The 18251-nt window shown below is 43.1% G+C and overlaps 1 protein-coding gene across 1 annotated transcript in view; it reads right to left on the bottom strand.

The window, feature by feature from the left end:
* Positions 1-348: 348 nt before the first annotated feature.
* The window catches only part of LOC106606546 (PDZ domain-containing protein 8), an 80868-nt gene continuing 62965 nt past the window's right edge, over positions 349-18251 (bottom strand). Inside the window, exons 4-5 of the mRNA XM_014202832.3 lie at positions 7040-7202; positions 349-6866 (exon numbers count right to left, since the gene is read on the bottom strand). Of these exons, the coding sequence (XP_014058307.3) occupies positions 4612-6866; positions 7040-7202 (2418 nt within the window). The 3' untranslated portion in view covers positions 349-4611. The remainder of the gene's footprint in view (positions 6867-7039; positions 7203-18251) is intronic.

An 18251-nucleotide genomic window follows, 5' to 3' on the forward strand; every position in this document is an offset into this window, starting at 1 on the left:
TGGGAGACAAGGATGGTGGGGGACCAGGCTATGATGATGGGGGGGGGTGTCACCAGTTTCCCATGTTTGAGACGACACACTGTAATTATCATGTCAGTCTCCCCACTGGGCTCCAATTACTTACCAGATGCTCAGTTCCCATTCCACCAAGGAACTTTACAGTTACCGTAAGACCGATGGCTGCCTTATCTTTCCCTGTGTCTACAGGACAGTGTGAGAGAAAAACCATTAGACCAATGTAATGTTACACTAAGAAAATGTTTAACAGGAGAAAATGCCATATTCTGAAGGTGTAAGACTATGAATTCAAGAGTATTTAGAGTAGGAACACACAGGAAGTCAAGGGGCTTCAAATGAGCTTGTTTATTGAGGCTATGTACAATAGCGCCTCATCACATGATCCACCTCTAGAACTGTGTTCAACATCCCTCTTACAAAACAAATCTCAACTGCAGAACGCCAGAACACGATGTGAATCATGGGGAGAGAGATAAACAGCGTATGAATGGGATTAGAGAGCACAGATTTACAACAGCTGCAGCAGTAGTAATGGAAGTAGCAAGACACAGACCAAAAATATTTGTCGTTTACTCTCCTCATGAGCTCAATTCCAGCCCAGGGTCCCCCAAGTTACCTAACTGACCATTAAACTACGACAGATACGGTTTGCGTCGGAGAGAAACAACAACAAACTGAAAAGGAAAGATTGCAAACTGAAGAATCCCTTCCTGATTATCACATTCGTCTTCATTTCCTACAAAAATATGAATATACAACAATTGAAGAGAGATCAACAAGTAACAGCCAAGACAGTATCTAGAAGAGCATCACGTCTATTGCACAGACATTTTTTGCTTTGCTTCCTTTCCCCTTCACCCCTTGTATATTGTCCTCCCGTCTGACTCCGATCCCAAAAGGCCTGCTTTTAACCAGCTCTGGTCCTGTGCTGAAGCAATGGCAGCACAGCCACAGAAATACACTGCGATTTAAATTAGCTTGGTGAGAATAGAATACAAGTCATACTGATCCTATCCAGAGGCTTTGGGCCCCTTGAGAAGAGAATAATGCTCTCCATTTATGATCTTTACCCTAAAATGTGTGTTTTCCCCCTGTGCCTACAGTTGTAATAGGTTTGCTTGTGGCCGGTAATGAAGACATCACTGTATTGGGGTACAACAGTGGTTGCATTTCTGCAGAGGGTTTGTGCTGGATCGTATATACATATAAATATAAATGCACATACATTTGTCAGTAATTGAGAACAACTTTCAAAGGCCAAGAACTTCACACAATCACAGCCCAACTGCTCAGAGCATTTATAAACATCCTAACTGCACAGAGCATTTATAACATCCTAACTGCACAGAGCATTTATAACATCCTAACTGCACAGAGCATTTATAACATCCTAACTGCTCAGAGCATTTATAACATCCTAACTGCTCAGAGCATTTATAACATCCTAACTGCTCAGAGCATTTATAACATCCTAACTGCACAGAGCATTTATAACATCCTAACTGCACAGAGCATTTATAACATCCTAACTGCACAGAGCATTTATAACATCCTAACTGCACAGAGCATTTATAACATCCTAACTGCACAGAGCATTTATAACTTCCTAACTGCACCAAGCATTTATCAATCAGACCCCACACCAGTCACCAAACCAAGTAAATAAAGATGCAGTACCAGTCAAACATTTGGACACACCTACTCATTCCATGGTTGTTATTTATTTTTACCATTTTCTAAATTCTAAAATAATAGTGAAGACATCAAAACTATGAAATAACACATGGAATCATGTCGTAACCAAAAAAGTGTTAAACAAATACAAATATATTTTATATTTAAGATTGTTCAAAGTAGTCACCCTTTGCCTTGATGACAGCTTTGCACTCTTGAAATTCTCAACCAGCTTCACCTGGAATGCTTTTCCAACAGCCTTGGAGTTCCCACATATCCTGAGCACTTGTTGGCTGCTTTTCCTTCACTCTGCGGTTCAACTCATCCCAAATCATCTAAATTGGGTTGAGGTTGGGGGATTATTGAGGCCAGGTCATCTGATGAAGCACTCCATCACTCTCCTTCTTGGTAAAATAGGCAGCACACAGCCTAGAGGTGTGTTGGGTCATTGTCCTGTTGAAAAACAAATGATAGTCCCACTAAGCGCAAACCAGATGGGATATCGCTGCAGAATGATGTGGTAGCCATGCTGGTTAAATGAGCCTTGAATTCTAAATAAATCACCGACAGTGTCACCAGCAAAGCACCATCACACCACCTCCTCCATACTTCACGGTGGGTACCATACATGCGGAGATCATCCGTTCACCTACTCTGCATCTCACAAAGACACGGCGGTTGGAACCAAAAATCTCAAATTTGGACTCATCAGACCAAAGGACAGATTTCCTCCGGTCTATTGTCCATTGCTCGTGTTTCTTGGCTCGAACTAGTCTCTTCTTATTGGTGTCCTTTAGCAGTGGTTTCTTTGCAGCAATTCAACCATGAAGGCCTGATTCACACAGTCTCCTCTGAACAGCTGATGTTGAGATGTGTCTGTTACTTGAACTCTGTGAAGCATTTATTTGGGCTGCAATTTCTGAGGCTGGTACCTCTAATGAACTTATCTATCCTCTGCAGCAGAGGTAACTCTGGGTCTTCCTTTCCTATGGCAGTCCTCATGAGAGCCAGCTTCATCATAGCGCTTGATGGTTTTTGTGAATGCACTTGAAGAAACTTTCAAAGGTCTTGAAATTTTCCAGATTGACTGACCTTCATGTCTTAAAGTAATGACGGACTGTAGTTTCTCTTTGCTTATTTGAGCTGTTCTTGCCATAATATGGACTTAGCCCTATTTGGTAAAATAATATCTTCTGAATACCACCCCTACCTTGTCGCAACACAACTGATTGGCTCAAACGCATTAAGAAGGAAAGAAATTCCACAAATTAACTTTTAACAAGGCACACCTGTTAATCGAAATGCATTCCAGGTGACTACTTCATGAAGCTGGTTGAGAGAATGCCAAGAGTGTGCAAAGCTGTCATCAAGGCAAAGGGTGGCTACTTTGAAGAAACTCAAATATAAAATATATTTAGATTTGTTTAACACTTTTTTGGTTACTACATGATTCCATATGTGTTATTTCATAGTTTTGATGTCTTCACTATTATTCTACAATGTAGACAATTGTAAAAAATAAAGCAAAATCCTGGAATGAGTAGGTGTGTCCAATCTTTTGACTGGTACTGTACATACAATAAAACAGAGATCAATGTGCTCCTGTAACAACATTCATACTGAGATGAACCATATAAATAAAACCTTTCTGCCACGATTACATAAATACTTTGCATTTATCAAGAAGAATTTCAAAAGCAAGCATTTCGTCTGAAGTAACATGATTGGATAAAACCACCACCACCATAATTATCCTTTAGTTCAGGGATATTATATCCATACAAAAAAAAATGATTTGGAAGGGGGGCGAGAAAACAAAAGCAGGTGCTTAATCAAATAACTTAAAACATTTTTAAATTATACATTTGAGAAAGATATTACACAACTCTATCCCTCCACCAAAAAAGCTAAGAAAACATTGTAACAGAGAGAGAAATAACATGTACAGTTAATATGCTGGTTAAACAAATGGGTCATACATGTTTGGCCTATAAATAAACTGAACCAAGGATGACAGGGGACAGACCATCATCTTCCCCCACAACATTATTGCCCATTTCATTCAATTATCACATGAGCTTGTAGTTTGCAAAAACTCCAACAAGTCCAAAAGAAGAGGAAAGTCATAGGTGATTTCTAAAATAAGATTATGCATTAAAATGAAAAGTGCTCACAAAGTGAAGATATGAGTGGCATGAAAAGTACATAATCTGAAACATAGGTTTCCATATGGTGGAGGATTTCATTTTTGTTCTGCATTTCCACACTGTTGTCTTCCTGTAGACGCACAAGGCGTCCAGTCTAACAAAATATGCTTGTTACTCACAGTAAAACAAATCAAACTAATATTTATTCCCTTCCCCAAAGACAATTTGGATAAAAGAGAGCCATTTGCTATTTGCGTAGCTCCTGCAATGGCAACCACATTTTGATTGCAATCTTCTGCAAAACGGAAAAGCGTTTGCTGTAACTTTTAGTGATAAAATACTGAACTGTAACAAACATTTAAACTCACATATATATTCAAGTGATAGAAAAAAGTTAAGGTGCCCTGTAATGTCAACAAAACCTAAATTATAGAAGGCAATTTTTATATATGTATGTTTTAAAATGTTTGTGAATCCAAGCACTTACAGCTTGCCATGAAACACTGATCCTCAATGCAAATTTCACCTTCCAGCTTTCCTTTAAAAGTATAATTTTAGGAAAACTAAACTGCTGTTCTTTGGGACAACAAGAGTGGTCTCCCCAAACCAAGTATGAATTGCGTGACCAATTGTTTTACAAATCAACAATTTCACCCTCACCAGACCGCCTCAGCTAATCTTCAGAAGGTAACCTTTACCCTACCACCCCCACAGAAAAAGGTTCAAATAATTTTGCTGTGAGTCTGAAGCCCATCCCTCGTCCTTGTCCTCTCTAGTGGAGCGCCTCCACACAGATCTGCTCTTCTGTGATGTCATCCAGCAGCTGGGCCTCCACTGGGCTGCATATGTCACTGTCATAAACCTCTGTCCCCAGTAAGGCCTCCTCCAATGCCACCCCCTTGGCCTTGAAGCCATGTGGCTCTGAGGGGGAGGTGCCGGTGCTATCCACAGACTCCAGGTCCTCGATCCCTGCCCGGTAGTGAATAACGAGCAGGGTGAGAGCCTGGAGCCTCTCCCCAGACTTGGCCAGGGCGGCCGTGATCAGAGCCTTCCTCCGGGCGTCCCCTGTCTCCCTCTCCTCCTGCATCAGGGCGTTGTTGTGCTCCAGCTCCTGGTCGATCTCCTGCTGCAGCTTGTCTAGCATCAGCTCCAGCTTCTGAGAGCGCTCGTCAGTGGGCAGGCCCCGGTAAAGGTCGCGGCCGATCTCCTTCACTGCGATAAATACACTGTCGTCAAGTCCTCCCTCCCGCCGTACCAGCTTGGTGCTGCCGCCGGCTGCATGCTTGGAGGGGCTGGCCCCGGCATAGGTTTCTGTATCGCTGCTCTCGTTGTCAGAGATGTCGGGGATGTGCACCACATCTGGCACATCAGCCGCTTGCTCTGCCAGCCGGCTCTTGGGCACCTGGCGCAGATTGAGCAGACGGGAGCCGGTGTTGATGATGTGACGGCTGAGGCCCGTAGTGGCGCGGTTGATGGTGGATTTGGCCTCCGGGTCGGCACTGCGTCGGTCGGTGGCGGCCACGCAGAAAGGGTGCTCGGCCAGGCACTTCTCTTGGCACTTCTTGTGGCAGACATAGGAACAGATCATGCACTGGGAGGCAGCCTTGGTCCACACCTTCTTCTTGCAGTACTCGCACCAGGTGGGGTTCTGGAACTGGGTGTCCTGAAAGTTGTGGCGCACCTCCACCAGCTGTATGGCACTGTAGGCTAGGTCGTCACGGGGAACAAAGGAGAGCTGCTCCCTCTCTCTCTGCTCCTCATCCGGCATGCTGGCCTTCCTTTCACCCTCCACCAGCCCACCACACGTCTCTGACTCTCCATCAGCCAGGTAGCTGAAGTTGAGTGTGACGTCTCCGTAGCAGAGCTTCTCGTTGAAGCCCTTGTGGGTGCTGAGGCTGCGCAGGGCGGTGCGGCTGACGCTGGCCCTGGGCTCTGGGGCTTCCAGTCTGAAAGTGCTCTGGTACTCAGACGAGGACGTGGACAGACACTCCAGGGCCACATGCTCCAGTGTCAAGCTGACGTGGCCCAGACACAGCAGGCTGCCCAGCTTGAAGGGGTCTTTGCACCACAGGGCCGTGTTAAGGTACTTATGGTTGCTCTCCACCGCTAACACCACAGAACCATTGCCCCAATGGGCCGTCCGGTTGCGGAACATGATCTCTGAGGACTCCCACATTGAGTGGTCCTCCGTGATGTCTCGGGTGATGATGGAGCTCTCAGACACCTTGTCTTTGGCCAGGTCCTGCTTGCTGGGAGCAGAGGGGGCCCCTGGTGGCTCTTCGCAGGGCTCGGGTGGTTTGACTGCCGGCTTTGGTTCGGGCTGTTTCACAGGAGTCGTCACAGCACTGCCTTTGTCACCATTGCTTCCAGTGGAGTGTGTAGGACTCTTTTCTGGAGTTTTCTCAGCCGCGGTGGTAGCTTCGTTTCCCTCCAGTAGACTTTGTGTTTCAGAAGAGGCTGACGTTAATTTAATGTGGGGTCTAGGGGGCACCAGCGGGCGAGTGGGTGGGGGTGGAGGGGGGACAGTGGGGCGCTGTGGCCCCTCTCCTGGCTCGCCACTCTTGTGTGGCGAGTGCTTTGGTGTGGGTGGAGGTCTGACCGGTGACTGAAGCCCTGCCAAGTTCAGTTTGCGGTTGAGGATGGGCGATATGCTGCCAAGGGGTTTGGAGGCCAGATTAGCCACAGTCCTTTTGGGGCTTTGGTTTACTGACAGGAAATCTTCCTTGGCCTCGGAGCTGCTGCTAAGCAGGCTAGACTTGGGGTCTGCAATCAACTCTTCAAACTCAGAGTCCATGTCTTTGCTGTCGGATATGTCGGCGAGGGCGGTGATGGGGGCCGGGTCCTGCTCATAGCCCCCCGGCGGGAGGATGAACCCGGGCTCCTCCAGCTGGCCCAGCCCCTCCTGGAGGGCTCCCAGGCCAATGGTGGTGCTCTGGTGACGCACAGGCCTCTCGTACAGGACCAGCACCCTGTCCCCTGCCTGCTTCAGCAGTTTGGGCACTTGGACAGAGGATGTCACTTTGACACCTGCCCAGAGATAAAGAACATGTTAGACTCATATTGAGATAAACAGTACAACTAAACAACATACATCCAGTATTACTGTATGCTGCTGTTCTGAAGTCACTTCAAACATCCTCAGGGTTGCCAGATCATGCCACATTCAGGTTTACTTATGCTGCATGGCCTTAGTGTCTTACCGCCGATGGCGATGAGTCGATCGCCCCTCTGCAGGTCTGCCAGGGCAGCAGGAGAGTTGGGAGTGACTGTCTCGATGCTGACATGGACCGCGTCACCCTCACAGTCAGGGATGTGCCTGAATGTCATACCCACACTGCCAAAGGGCCCTTTGATCACCTCTGCCTGAAACACACACAGAGAGAAACAAAACACACTTAGCACTTTCAACTTAGCATCACTTTAAAGCTAGAATCCTGAAGTGAAACAATAACAAAGTGTTCTCCCCACCCGTTTTGCTAAAAAGCTAAGAAATGTAACCACTCTCAAATGTATAGATATGGATGCATGGACTGACCATCCATGATATAAAAATGATACTTTTAACCATGTTTTGAGGCTATACAGTGTTTGTAAGTAAGCTCATAAGGCATTTATAAGTTATATTCAAGAATTATTGGGTATAGAATAATGTGTAAGTCCAAAATTGGAGGTAGCAACTAAGGATTCTAGCTTTAAGCTTGCTATGGATATCAGAACATTGAAGAAAATACAGTAAGCCAAAGTATCAGAGAACAGTTAACACCCTTACAGCATACAAATATTCAACAATATTAGTATTCAACAAATGAAGAAGTTCATTTCTAGACAGTAAGTAAACACTTGACTTCTTGTGAAGTCCTCTATTTATAGCAGTCGACTATAAACATCTCATATGTTGCCTGACTACAATATTTTATTTTGATACGTTAATAAATACATTCTGTATTAATTTTGGCAGGGTTACCTGCCTACAATACCCACTGTAGTGTGCGTAGATCTCAAACCCATAGTAAGTCAATAGCGCTAACTGGCTAGCTACTAATGTTAGCTAGCCAGATATCAATTCTCCGTGGCTATCTAACTTGGATAACATTGGTTTTAGGTCATTTTTGCCTGTTATACTATCTGGTTAGCTACATTATTACGATTCATATATAGCTAGCTGATAGTTATGATGTAAAATGTTTGCTTTGTGTACATCTTGCTTCGTCTCTGTTGTCATTGTCCTAGCTAGAAGAAGGAAGGTTCAGTGAATGGGTAAGTCCATAGTAAGACAATAGGGCTACCTGGCTAGCCACAAATAATTGTTAGCTAGCTACCCATGAAGAATTGACATCTACTTTACATTGCATAACATTAGTTTTAGGTCATTTTTGCCTGTTTAACTAGCTTTAACGATTCACACACAGTGCATTCAAAAAGTATTCAGACCCCTTGATTTTTTCCACAATTATTCTAAAATGAAAAAATAAAAAATAAATCCCTCAATCTACAGTACACACAATACCCCATAATGACATAGCAAAAACAGGTTTAAACATTTTTGCAAATGTATTCAAAATAAACTTAAATATCAAATTTACATAAGTATTCAGACCCTTTAAATCAGTACTTTGTTGAAGCACCTTGGCAGTGATTATAGCCTCGAGTCTTCTTGGGTATGACGCTACAAGCTTGGCACACCTGTATTTGGTGAATTTCTCCCATTCTTCTCTGCAGATCCTCTCAAGCTCTGTCAAGTTGGATGGGGAGTGTCGCTGCACAGCTATTTTCAGGTCTTTCCAGAGATGTTCAATCGGGTTCAAGTCCGGGCTCTGGCTGGGCCACTCAAGGACATTGGGACTTGTCCCGAAGCCACTTCTGTATCTTGGCTGTGTGCTTGGGGTTGTTGTCCTGTTGGAAGGCGAATCTTTGCTCCAGTCGGAGGCCCTGAGCGCTCTGGAGCAGGTTTTCATCAAGGATCTCTCTGTACTTTGCTCCGTTCATCTTTCCCTCGATCCTGACTAGTCTCCAAGTCCCTGCCGCTGAAAAACATCCCCATAGCATAATGCTGCCACCACCACCATGCTTCACCGTAGTGATGGTGCCAGGTTTCCTTGGCGTTCAGGCCAAAGAGTTCAATCTTGGTTTCATCAGACCAGAGAATCTTGTTTCTCATGGTCAGAGTCCTTTAGGCAAACTCCAAGCGGGCTGTCATATGCCTATTACTGACGAGTGGCTTCCGTCTGGTCACTCTACCATAAAGGCCTGGTTGGTGGAGTGCTGCAGAGATGGTTGTCCTTCTGGAAGGTTCTCCCATCTCCATAGAGGAACTCTGTTTTTTGGTGGGTACCCCAGATCTGGGCCTCGACACAATCCTGTCTCAGAGCTCTACAGACAATTCCTTCGACCTCATGGCTTGGTTTTTGCTCTGACATGCAGTCAACTGTGGGACCTTATATAGACAGGTGTGTGCCTTTCAAAATCATGTCCAATCAATTGAATTGACCACAGGTGGACTCCAATGACGTTGAATAAAAACACCAGGAAATCAGCTCCAAGTTATTTTAATTTTGGAAATCTATTCCCAAGTATTCCGGCGCATAATAGAGAGCCATGTGATCGTATACATACAGTTGAAGTCAGAAGTTTACATACACCTTAGCCAAATGCATTTAAACTCAGTTTTTCACAATTCCTGATAATTAATCCTAGTAAAAATTCTCTGTCTTAGGCTCACCACTTTATTTTAAGAATGTGGAATATCAGAATAATAATAGAGAAGAATGATTTATTTCAGATTTTATTTCTTTCATCACATTCCCAGTGGGTCAGAAGTTTACATACACTTAATTAGTATTTGGTAGCATTGCCTTTAAATTGTTTAACTTGGGTCAAACGTTTCAGGTAGCCTTCCACAAGCTTCCCACAATACGTTGGGTGAATTTTGGCCCATTCCTCCTGACAGAACTGGTGTAACAGTCAGGTTTGTAGGCCTCCTTGCTCACACATGCTTTTTCAGTTCTGCCCACTAATTTTCAATGGGATTGAGGTCAGGGCTTTGTGATGGCCACTCCAATACCTTGACTTTGTTGTCCTTAAGCCATTTTGCCACAACTTTGGAAGTATTCTTGGGGTCATTGTCCATTTGGAAGACCCATTTGCGACCAAGCTTTAACTTCCTGACTGATGTCTTAAGATGTTGCTTCAATATATCCACATTAGTCAAATATTAAATCGGTTTGGGCTTCTTGCGGACAATTTGCAGTCTACAAATGATTTGTAATTATGTTCCGACCCCCTGTCTATCTGCTCAAGAAAAAAAATCTACCCATGGCTGAATCAAGTTGATGATCCCTGGTCTAGGGTTTACCGAGAATGGTTAGACAAACAAAAAACACCCAGTCAGCGTCAGTCCTGTGGGGGAAAACAACTTGTGAATGAGAGGTCGAAGGACAATGGCAAGAATCGTGCAAGCTAACAGTCAAATAACGGTGCAGTACAACAGTGGTGTGCAGAACGGCATCTCGGACTGACGAGTTGTGCGTTCCTTGTCACTGATGGGTTATTGCAGCAGATGACCATACCAGGTTCCACTCTGATCTGCTAAAAACAAGAAGAAGCGGCTCCAGTGGGCACGTGATCACCAACACTGGACAATTGAGGAGTGGAAAAACATTGCCTGGTCTGACGAATCCCGGTTCCTGTTGAGTCATGCTGATGGCTGAGTCAGCATGAGTCCATGGCCCCATCCTGCCTGGTGTCAACGGTACAGACTGCTGGCGGTGGTGTGGGGATTGAGCAATGTTTCCATGCCTGGAAGAAAATGAAATACAACGGCACAACCAAAATAAGCTTCTTTTTTTTTTTTTGACCGAGATAGAGGTGCTAGTGTCAGAGGTTGCGTAAAACCAAAAGGTTTTACTTGGCTTGCCCGGTTGTGGCTTGACAAGTAAAAATAAAAGCATAGCTACAAATAGAGGACATTAGGACAATTCAAGTTGGTTTAACAATGGCAAATATACTTCAAATGAGTAGGCAACTCTCACCAATAAGCCATCTATCCTCAACAGCTCAGGCCAACATTGCTGTTCTGCAGAATGGATGAGTTGTGCGTTCCACCTGGCCACCACATTCAGCAGCGTATTTTGCTCATCACATATAACCTATCATCTGCACATTAAGTGAGTGGAAGCCTTTTCTGTTCACATAGTTAAACTTGTTTTGGGAGGGTGCTTTTATGGCGATGTGGGTGCCGTCTATCGCTCCATTCGTATTTGGGAACCCATTGATGGCAAAGAAACCCCTCGACTTTAACCTGTTGTGAGATGGTGCATGGAAATTGTATGCAACTGTTCGTTTTGCTAATGATCACATCCAAAACATAGTCCGTCAAGGGCTCTGAGATGCCGATCGGTAAACTCCTGCCAAAAACCCTAGGGTGGAGAGCACTTGGATGTGCACCGGTGTGGCATGTGCTTGCCTTTCTAAAGTAGGTCTTAAATCCTTACAAAAATCCTAGAACATTGGTTTAGGGAAACTATGTCTGATGAGCCAATTTGTACTTAATTTTAAAAAGTCCCACCTGTCTCTAAAAACGTGCTCTCTGCGAAATACAGCTCATCTTCCAAATCTTCCAACAGAGCAAGATCGGCCATCTCTCATTGGATTTCCCATTTCCTTTTATAGTATTTCAACAATGGCTTCCCTTTCACACGTACCTCTACTTTAACAAATAACTGTACTTTATATGGATTATTATTGTAACAAATGCACTGTCAAGATATGTTGCATGACTTCACAATAGAAATTGAAAAATTATACAATTATCACTATTACAATTTCAACATATATTTTACCCATTCACTAGGCTACGCTTGACCAGCAGTTCCCGTATTCCACCAATTGACACTGCGTACACATGGTCACGGATGTGCGTAAATTTACGCACACTCTCAAGCAAACGTTCATATTGATAAATCTCACACTTCGCGTGGAAATGATCCCCCGTATCGTTTACGCACAGATCTGTGACTACGAATGATTGATAAATGAGGCTCCTGGAGTTTACCAGCTGCCTCAATCACTGTCACAGCGCACTGAGAACAAGTCACGTATCCACCATTCACCGGTTGTGACGTCGGGGCAACCTGCTTTGTGTCCCCCTGGCCCAATGCAACATGACAGCATGTGTCGCTAAAGTGCAGTGCGTCTAACGTAGGAGTCCCCCCCTATTGTATGCAGATCCTCATAACACCATGTCATCATGGGACAATTCCCACTATCAACATTGTGCACACACCAACACAACTATAGAATTGTGGAGGAAGTTGATGAAGTTGGTCAGATCTTGAATGAGAGTTCAAATGTGATGAGAGATTGATGGTTGAGGGAGAAGAGGGGAGAGGGAGGAGGGGTTCCCGGTCTAGGAGACAGAGAGGACTCAGAGAAGCCAGAGAGACTGAGACGAAGAACTGTAATTTCCCAGCTGTCATTTGTCATAATTCTCAAGGAGGGCACTGATCGAGTTAGGGGCGGGGATGAATAAGCAAATGATCTATACGAGCTGGCAAGCCGAGGGGGTTGATTCACTTGAAGCTGACGGATGATTTCAAACCTGGGATGGGAACCTTTTGGAGATAAAAAGAGATCAGGCCAGAAACTAGGCTACATGTGGTTACATCACAATGTAACACTGTAGGCAAGAACAGATTATAATGGTTTATATTTCTAATAAACGTTTCAGGTATCATCATAAAAAGTAAAATGGTAACTTGTGCTTATCTTTTTATGTACATTTATTTGACCATTTTATTGTTGGAAATCAAATGATAGTCAAGATAATCCGCAATTCTGTATGATTGCACAATGTTCACACATGTTGCAGATGGTTTAAAAATACTTACAGTACACCAGAAAAATAAAAAAAACAGTTGAGGTGTGAGCCATGACAATAGCCTGTAGGCCTTGTCACATTGGGAGGCAACTGACAGATTTTTTAATTTCTTTTAAATAAAAATAACAAAAAACAATCCATGTTTTATTGTCACATACACCATATAGGTACAGTGAAATGTGTTGTTTGACAGGGTCAGCCAAATGAGTGTTAAGTGCCTTGCTCAAGGGCACAGACAAAATAAAATATTGTCGGCTCAGGTTTTCAAACTAGTGACCTTTCAGTTACTGGCCCAACGATCTAACCGCTAGGCTACCTGCCGCCATTATATGGTGTGGACAGCAGTTTTTAAGTTAGTCCTATAACCTGTTTATAAATCCTGTTGACCCAGGAACCTGCCTTTTCATTTGAGACTTTCCTAATTCATTTAATGCAGGTCTCTGCCTCACGGCTTAACCTGATCTGGCCACGTTGCTCCCCTTTCCTAGAATGCCCTAACTACATTTAAAAGGCAAAAGGTGTTTGTGGGGAAACTAGGAGAACATCAAAGCTAACAGTAGCTGTAAAGACAACAAACTGTGCACAAGAGCCTTTAAATCATCAAAATTGTGCACAAGTCAATGATGAAGACAGAATTATACTAATACAATTGCTCAGAGAAAGAGCTAGTTTAACAAGTCATATTTACTTTTCTCAAAAAGATAGGGGTCAAAATTATTGGCACCCTTGTTTGAAATACCTTTCAATACCTTACCTTGCAAACATAATGGCACTGGGCCTTTTTATAAAATGTTTTAGGAGATTGGAGAACACATTGGGAGGGATTTAGACAATTCCTCCATAAGTAATCTTTCCAGATTGTTCATATCCTTTGTCTGTGCTTATGGACTGCCCTCTTCAATTCAAACCACAGGCTTTCAATGGGGTTCAAGTCCAGAGACTGAGATGGCCATTGCAAAATGTTGATTTAGTGGTCAATTTACCATTTCTTTATGGATTTTGATGTGTGCTTGGGGTTACTGGCTTGCTAGAAGATTCACTTGCGTCCAAGTTTCAGCCTCCTGGCAGCGGTAACCAGGTTTTTGGCTAAAATGTCCTAGTACTGGGTAAAGTTCATGATGCCGTTGACCTTAACAAGGGCCCCAGGACCAGTGGAAGCAAAATATCCCCATAACATCAAAGATCCACCACCATATTTTACAGTAGGTATGGGGTTATCTTTCTGTTGAAGCCAAACCCACCACTAGCCCAAGAGCTATATTTTCATGTCATCCAACACATGTAAACGCCTGGAGTATGCAAAACAGTATGCAAAACCTGTGCTGTGGTCAGATTACATGAAAATAGTTCTTTGGTCACGTACACCAGTGGTGGAAAGATGCATAAAAAGAAAAGACCATACCTACTGTAAAATATGTGGACTTGTTAATCAAAATCTCTTTCTCTGAGTAATTGTATTAGTATAAAAGACAATTGTTTTTAGCATGCAATATAGCTCAGTAATGTTAATTGTATTATTTATTTTTATTCAGTCTTTCGCTTATCTATCAAGGGTGCCAATAATTTTGGACCCGAGTGTACATAAAGCAATTCAAGCTCAACATTTAGCTGGGCAGAGTGAATATCAAGGGTGCTGCCGCTATTACTGAGGCTAATATCTTCTTTGTGCCAGGAGCGGAAACACTGTGTGATCTAAACCGGAGGCTTTCATCTGAGAATGTCTGCTTCTGAAAGCATTGCAATCCACTTCAGTCGCTGGTTATGATGCAAATCACACACAAGGCTGCGACTGACAAAAGACAATTTAACATCAGATGGAATGGTCTGCTATACACTGCTATAGTCACGAAGCAAATTCAATTGACGGCAAACCATCAGCTGGTCCCTCGTGAGTTTCAGCATCCAACCTGAAGAAACACTGATCTCGGAATTAGACATTCAGTCTAAATCCTCACAATTCTAAAAAGCATTAAACAAAAGTGTTTTCATGGTACTGCACGAGTCTTTAATGTTCCAGCTTATCAATATTTTGTGATGATAATGCTCGCCGGGTCAAGGAGGGTTAGGCTTGAGGCTCGTCAGTTTGCCTTGAATAAGGATTTGTAGGAAATCTGTTAATCTGATAGGCATGTCACCTCTTGAAGGCTCTCAAAAATGAGACACTATACAAAAGAAGAAAGCAGAGATAATACCCTCTGCTATGACTGTTCTACATGCCCTGGCAGCAAGACCCTGAGACAGACATCCTGTGTGTGTCCATGTCACTGTTTTCCCCAAAATCCTAACCCACTCAGAGGAGTCATTGAGTGGCAATTATGGGTCATTTGCAAGGATGAACGCCGACTAAAGGGCAATTACGGAGGAGACGGTAGGAGCAGTGGGAAGCGGCGTAGGATTCAGCCAGGCCAATAATGTCAGGGAGCAGGTAAACAGATGCTGCCGCTCACCAGGGCTGTGGCGTGCAGCGCTCCGCACCACGTCAATTTAAACTGATGATGTACACGGTCCCTATAGATCAGCACGCCTGGCCCACAGATGGGTTACCTGCCATGAACTAAAAAGAGGCCCCCCACACCAAACACACACCTCTCTGAGGAGTAATATTCATTGACCGGCATTAATGTCCCCTCGAGCTGTGTACAACATGGTACCATTGTCTTGAGTGACATGTAATTACATTCATAGGGGTGACGTAACACTAAAAAGCTTTACAGTTAGATGACCAAGTCGTAGGCTGCAGCAAAATTATACAGGGTTGAATACATCTATGCTTGCATCTCTAAGTTACAGCACTTCAAGTATTTATACTGAAAAGATGATCGCCTTGCACTGAGCGGAAATCATATATTTTTCAGTAAAGGAAGTGAGGTGAGTCAACACCACTGATGACTAAATACAACTCCACTACATCCTTCATTCAGTTACTGTTCACAGGGTCACAAGTAGTGAAATCGTAAACATAAAACTACAGGATGATTCACACAAAAAACCAGTGTCCCCACAAATACAATTGTATACTCTGCTAAGCTAACATTGCCTTTGAACAGAATGCACAAAGACATCAAATTGTGCGCTGCAATTGTAATGACAGGCCGTCTGACAGAGTACATTGGTGAGAAACAAATGACCCATGTAGCAGATGCCAAGAGATTGAGAGGCGGCAGGTAGCCTAGTGGTTTAGCGGTGAAAAATCTGTCGATGTGCCCTTGAGCAAGGCACTTAACCCTAATCGCTCCTGTAAGTCACTCTGGATAAGAGCGTCAGCGAAATTACTAAAATGTCAAATGAAAATGTAATTGAGCAAATATGCCAAGTTGAGGCACATGGATGTGTGTGCGTGTGTGCTGAGGGACAGTCATTGAAGCCATTGTGCTCATAAACACAGTAGCCTTGCGTATATACCTGTTGCCCGAGAGACGCCGCTGTTCAATCTACCTCTTCATCCACCCCCTGGGTCATTTGCATATGAGGGCAGAGGTTGTTTTTTTTTTGTGTGAAGTGCAAATAGTGCTCTCTCCCCTTCCACATGCTGTGTGCACAACACACACGGTAGACACTGACAAGAAAGAAAACCCCTAATGAATTTAGAAATAAGACCGCTGTTCTCTCCCAGATGTTCATTAAAGAGTGTTTGTCCCGGTCTCCTTCAGCGTTACGGTCTAATGTACACCGATGCTTCATTCAACTAACATAAGAGAAACCAGCAAAACCTCTTATAATCTACCAGTGCTGCTGCTGACACATAACAATTATAGTATTCCTTTCAGCTTGATGTTAGTATCCAAATATTCATATAAAGTATATATATCTACAGTATGCGTCAGTAAAAAAAAATTTTGTATTTAGAAATTCAAAAAAAAGACTGAATATCAACCATGGTGTTGGACAAAAACAGACCTGAAATTCAACTAATGAAAAACCATGTGTGCCAAACAGTCCTTTTTTAATGGCACTTTTCGTGCTTAAAGTTGTTTTAAATGGCTTTTACCCTCAAATTACATAGTTTTATTATTTTATGTGGGTGCTTAATCTCAAGCCCGAGCCGAAGTGACTGATTAATCTAGTTAACATTGACAGAGAACAGACAGCCCTCGGTTTCTTCTCACTGAGGAGAAAAACAAACAGGAAGCGTAGCAACAGTGAATGGCCTCGATGTAAATAAAACCATTTTCTGTCTATTTTAGAAAACCTATCTTTTATCTGTGCTGCCATGAAGAACAAATGAAAGGTTAATATGACTATTTAGCAGGTATTACTGATTAAAATGCACATTCGTTTGTAGCCTCATCCTCCGCTTGAGTAAGAATACAGTCGGCCATTATCTTCTTTGATTCATCACAGTATCTATTTAAATCGCATGTTGGATTTTTACTTAATTGGCCTGTACTGTGAAATGTATTCAATAGTTTGTTGATAATGTTTGTCTTCTTTGTTATTATGTAGCCTAATGAAATCGTGAAATTCTATGACGGAGCAATTTTAGATAATAGATAAACTTCAGCACTCCCTACATCAACGTCCATGTGTTGACTGACACCACGCTAGATGCCAAAATATAAGCAGCAATATCATGACATTAGGCAGCAAGAGGAGAAAAACTAAAGGTTAGCCAAAACATAAACAAATGGTTTCAGTGGTTTTGCACTATTCTGATAAAACATGTCAACGATACCAGCCCCTTATTTTCCTTCTGCCTCCAATTTTTTATATAATACCCTGTATAGGCCAGGTAGTGCCACAGTCATAGCTTAACCAGCTTCATCTATATTTCAGTTTGTACCTCTAAAAGCACATGTTACACTAGAGATTGTAACATGTGAGAGTGACCTGAGAGGGCTGGGGCTTCTGCAGAATGGCTGAGCTTGAAGCTCCTCTCGGGCTGGTCCAGGGGGTTGCACGTGAGCAGAGTGTCTGCCGGATGCTGGTCGGGGCGAACAAATCCTTTTCCCTGTCACTGGGCTGCCCAGTAATCTAATGTAATACCACATGTCAGATCGATTTGTGTATGCTTATAGGGTACAAGTCCCTGCAAGGCATGCAGACAGCTACTGCAGGGGGTCCGCGGCCAGATCTCAAAATATATTTTAAAAATAAAAATGTTTATGAATATTATTAAAAACAGATTAAACATATTTTGGCAAAGGGATCCGTGGAATAAGTTGAGGGTGTAATACAGTATTATGGATCTACAATTTCTGTTCTTTCCACAGTGCTCAACATTGATAATTGGTGTTCGACGCAATACTTCTTGTATTGTCGCAAATAAATAAATAAATAAATAAATATATTTTATTCATTTTTTTCTTCACATAAATGCATGCTTTAAAAATGGCAAAGTTCTCCTTCTGCCTCATGGGAAAATGTGCCGAATTTCAGGATATTAGCTTTAAAGCTGCATCAACAAAAGATCTCTGCCACATGACAAAATGTGTAGAATTGCAGGAAATTTGCTTGAAAACTGCTAAATTCTCTCTGATACCAAGAGGAGGGCCTTTAAAATGTTCCTTCCCAGGGCCAGAGACTTGGTTTGTCCGGCC

The sequence above is a fragment of the Salmo salar genome, chromosome 01 (assembly GCF_965601325.2).
Source record: "Salmo salar chromosome 01, fSalSal1, whole genome shotgun sequence".
NCBI classification, from domain to species: domain Eukaryota; kingdom Metazoa; phylum Chordata; class Actinopteri; order Salmoniformes; family Salmonidae; genus Salmo; species Salmo salar.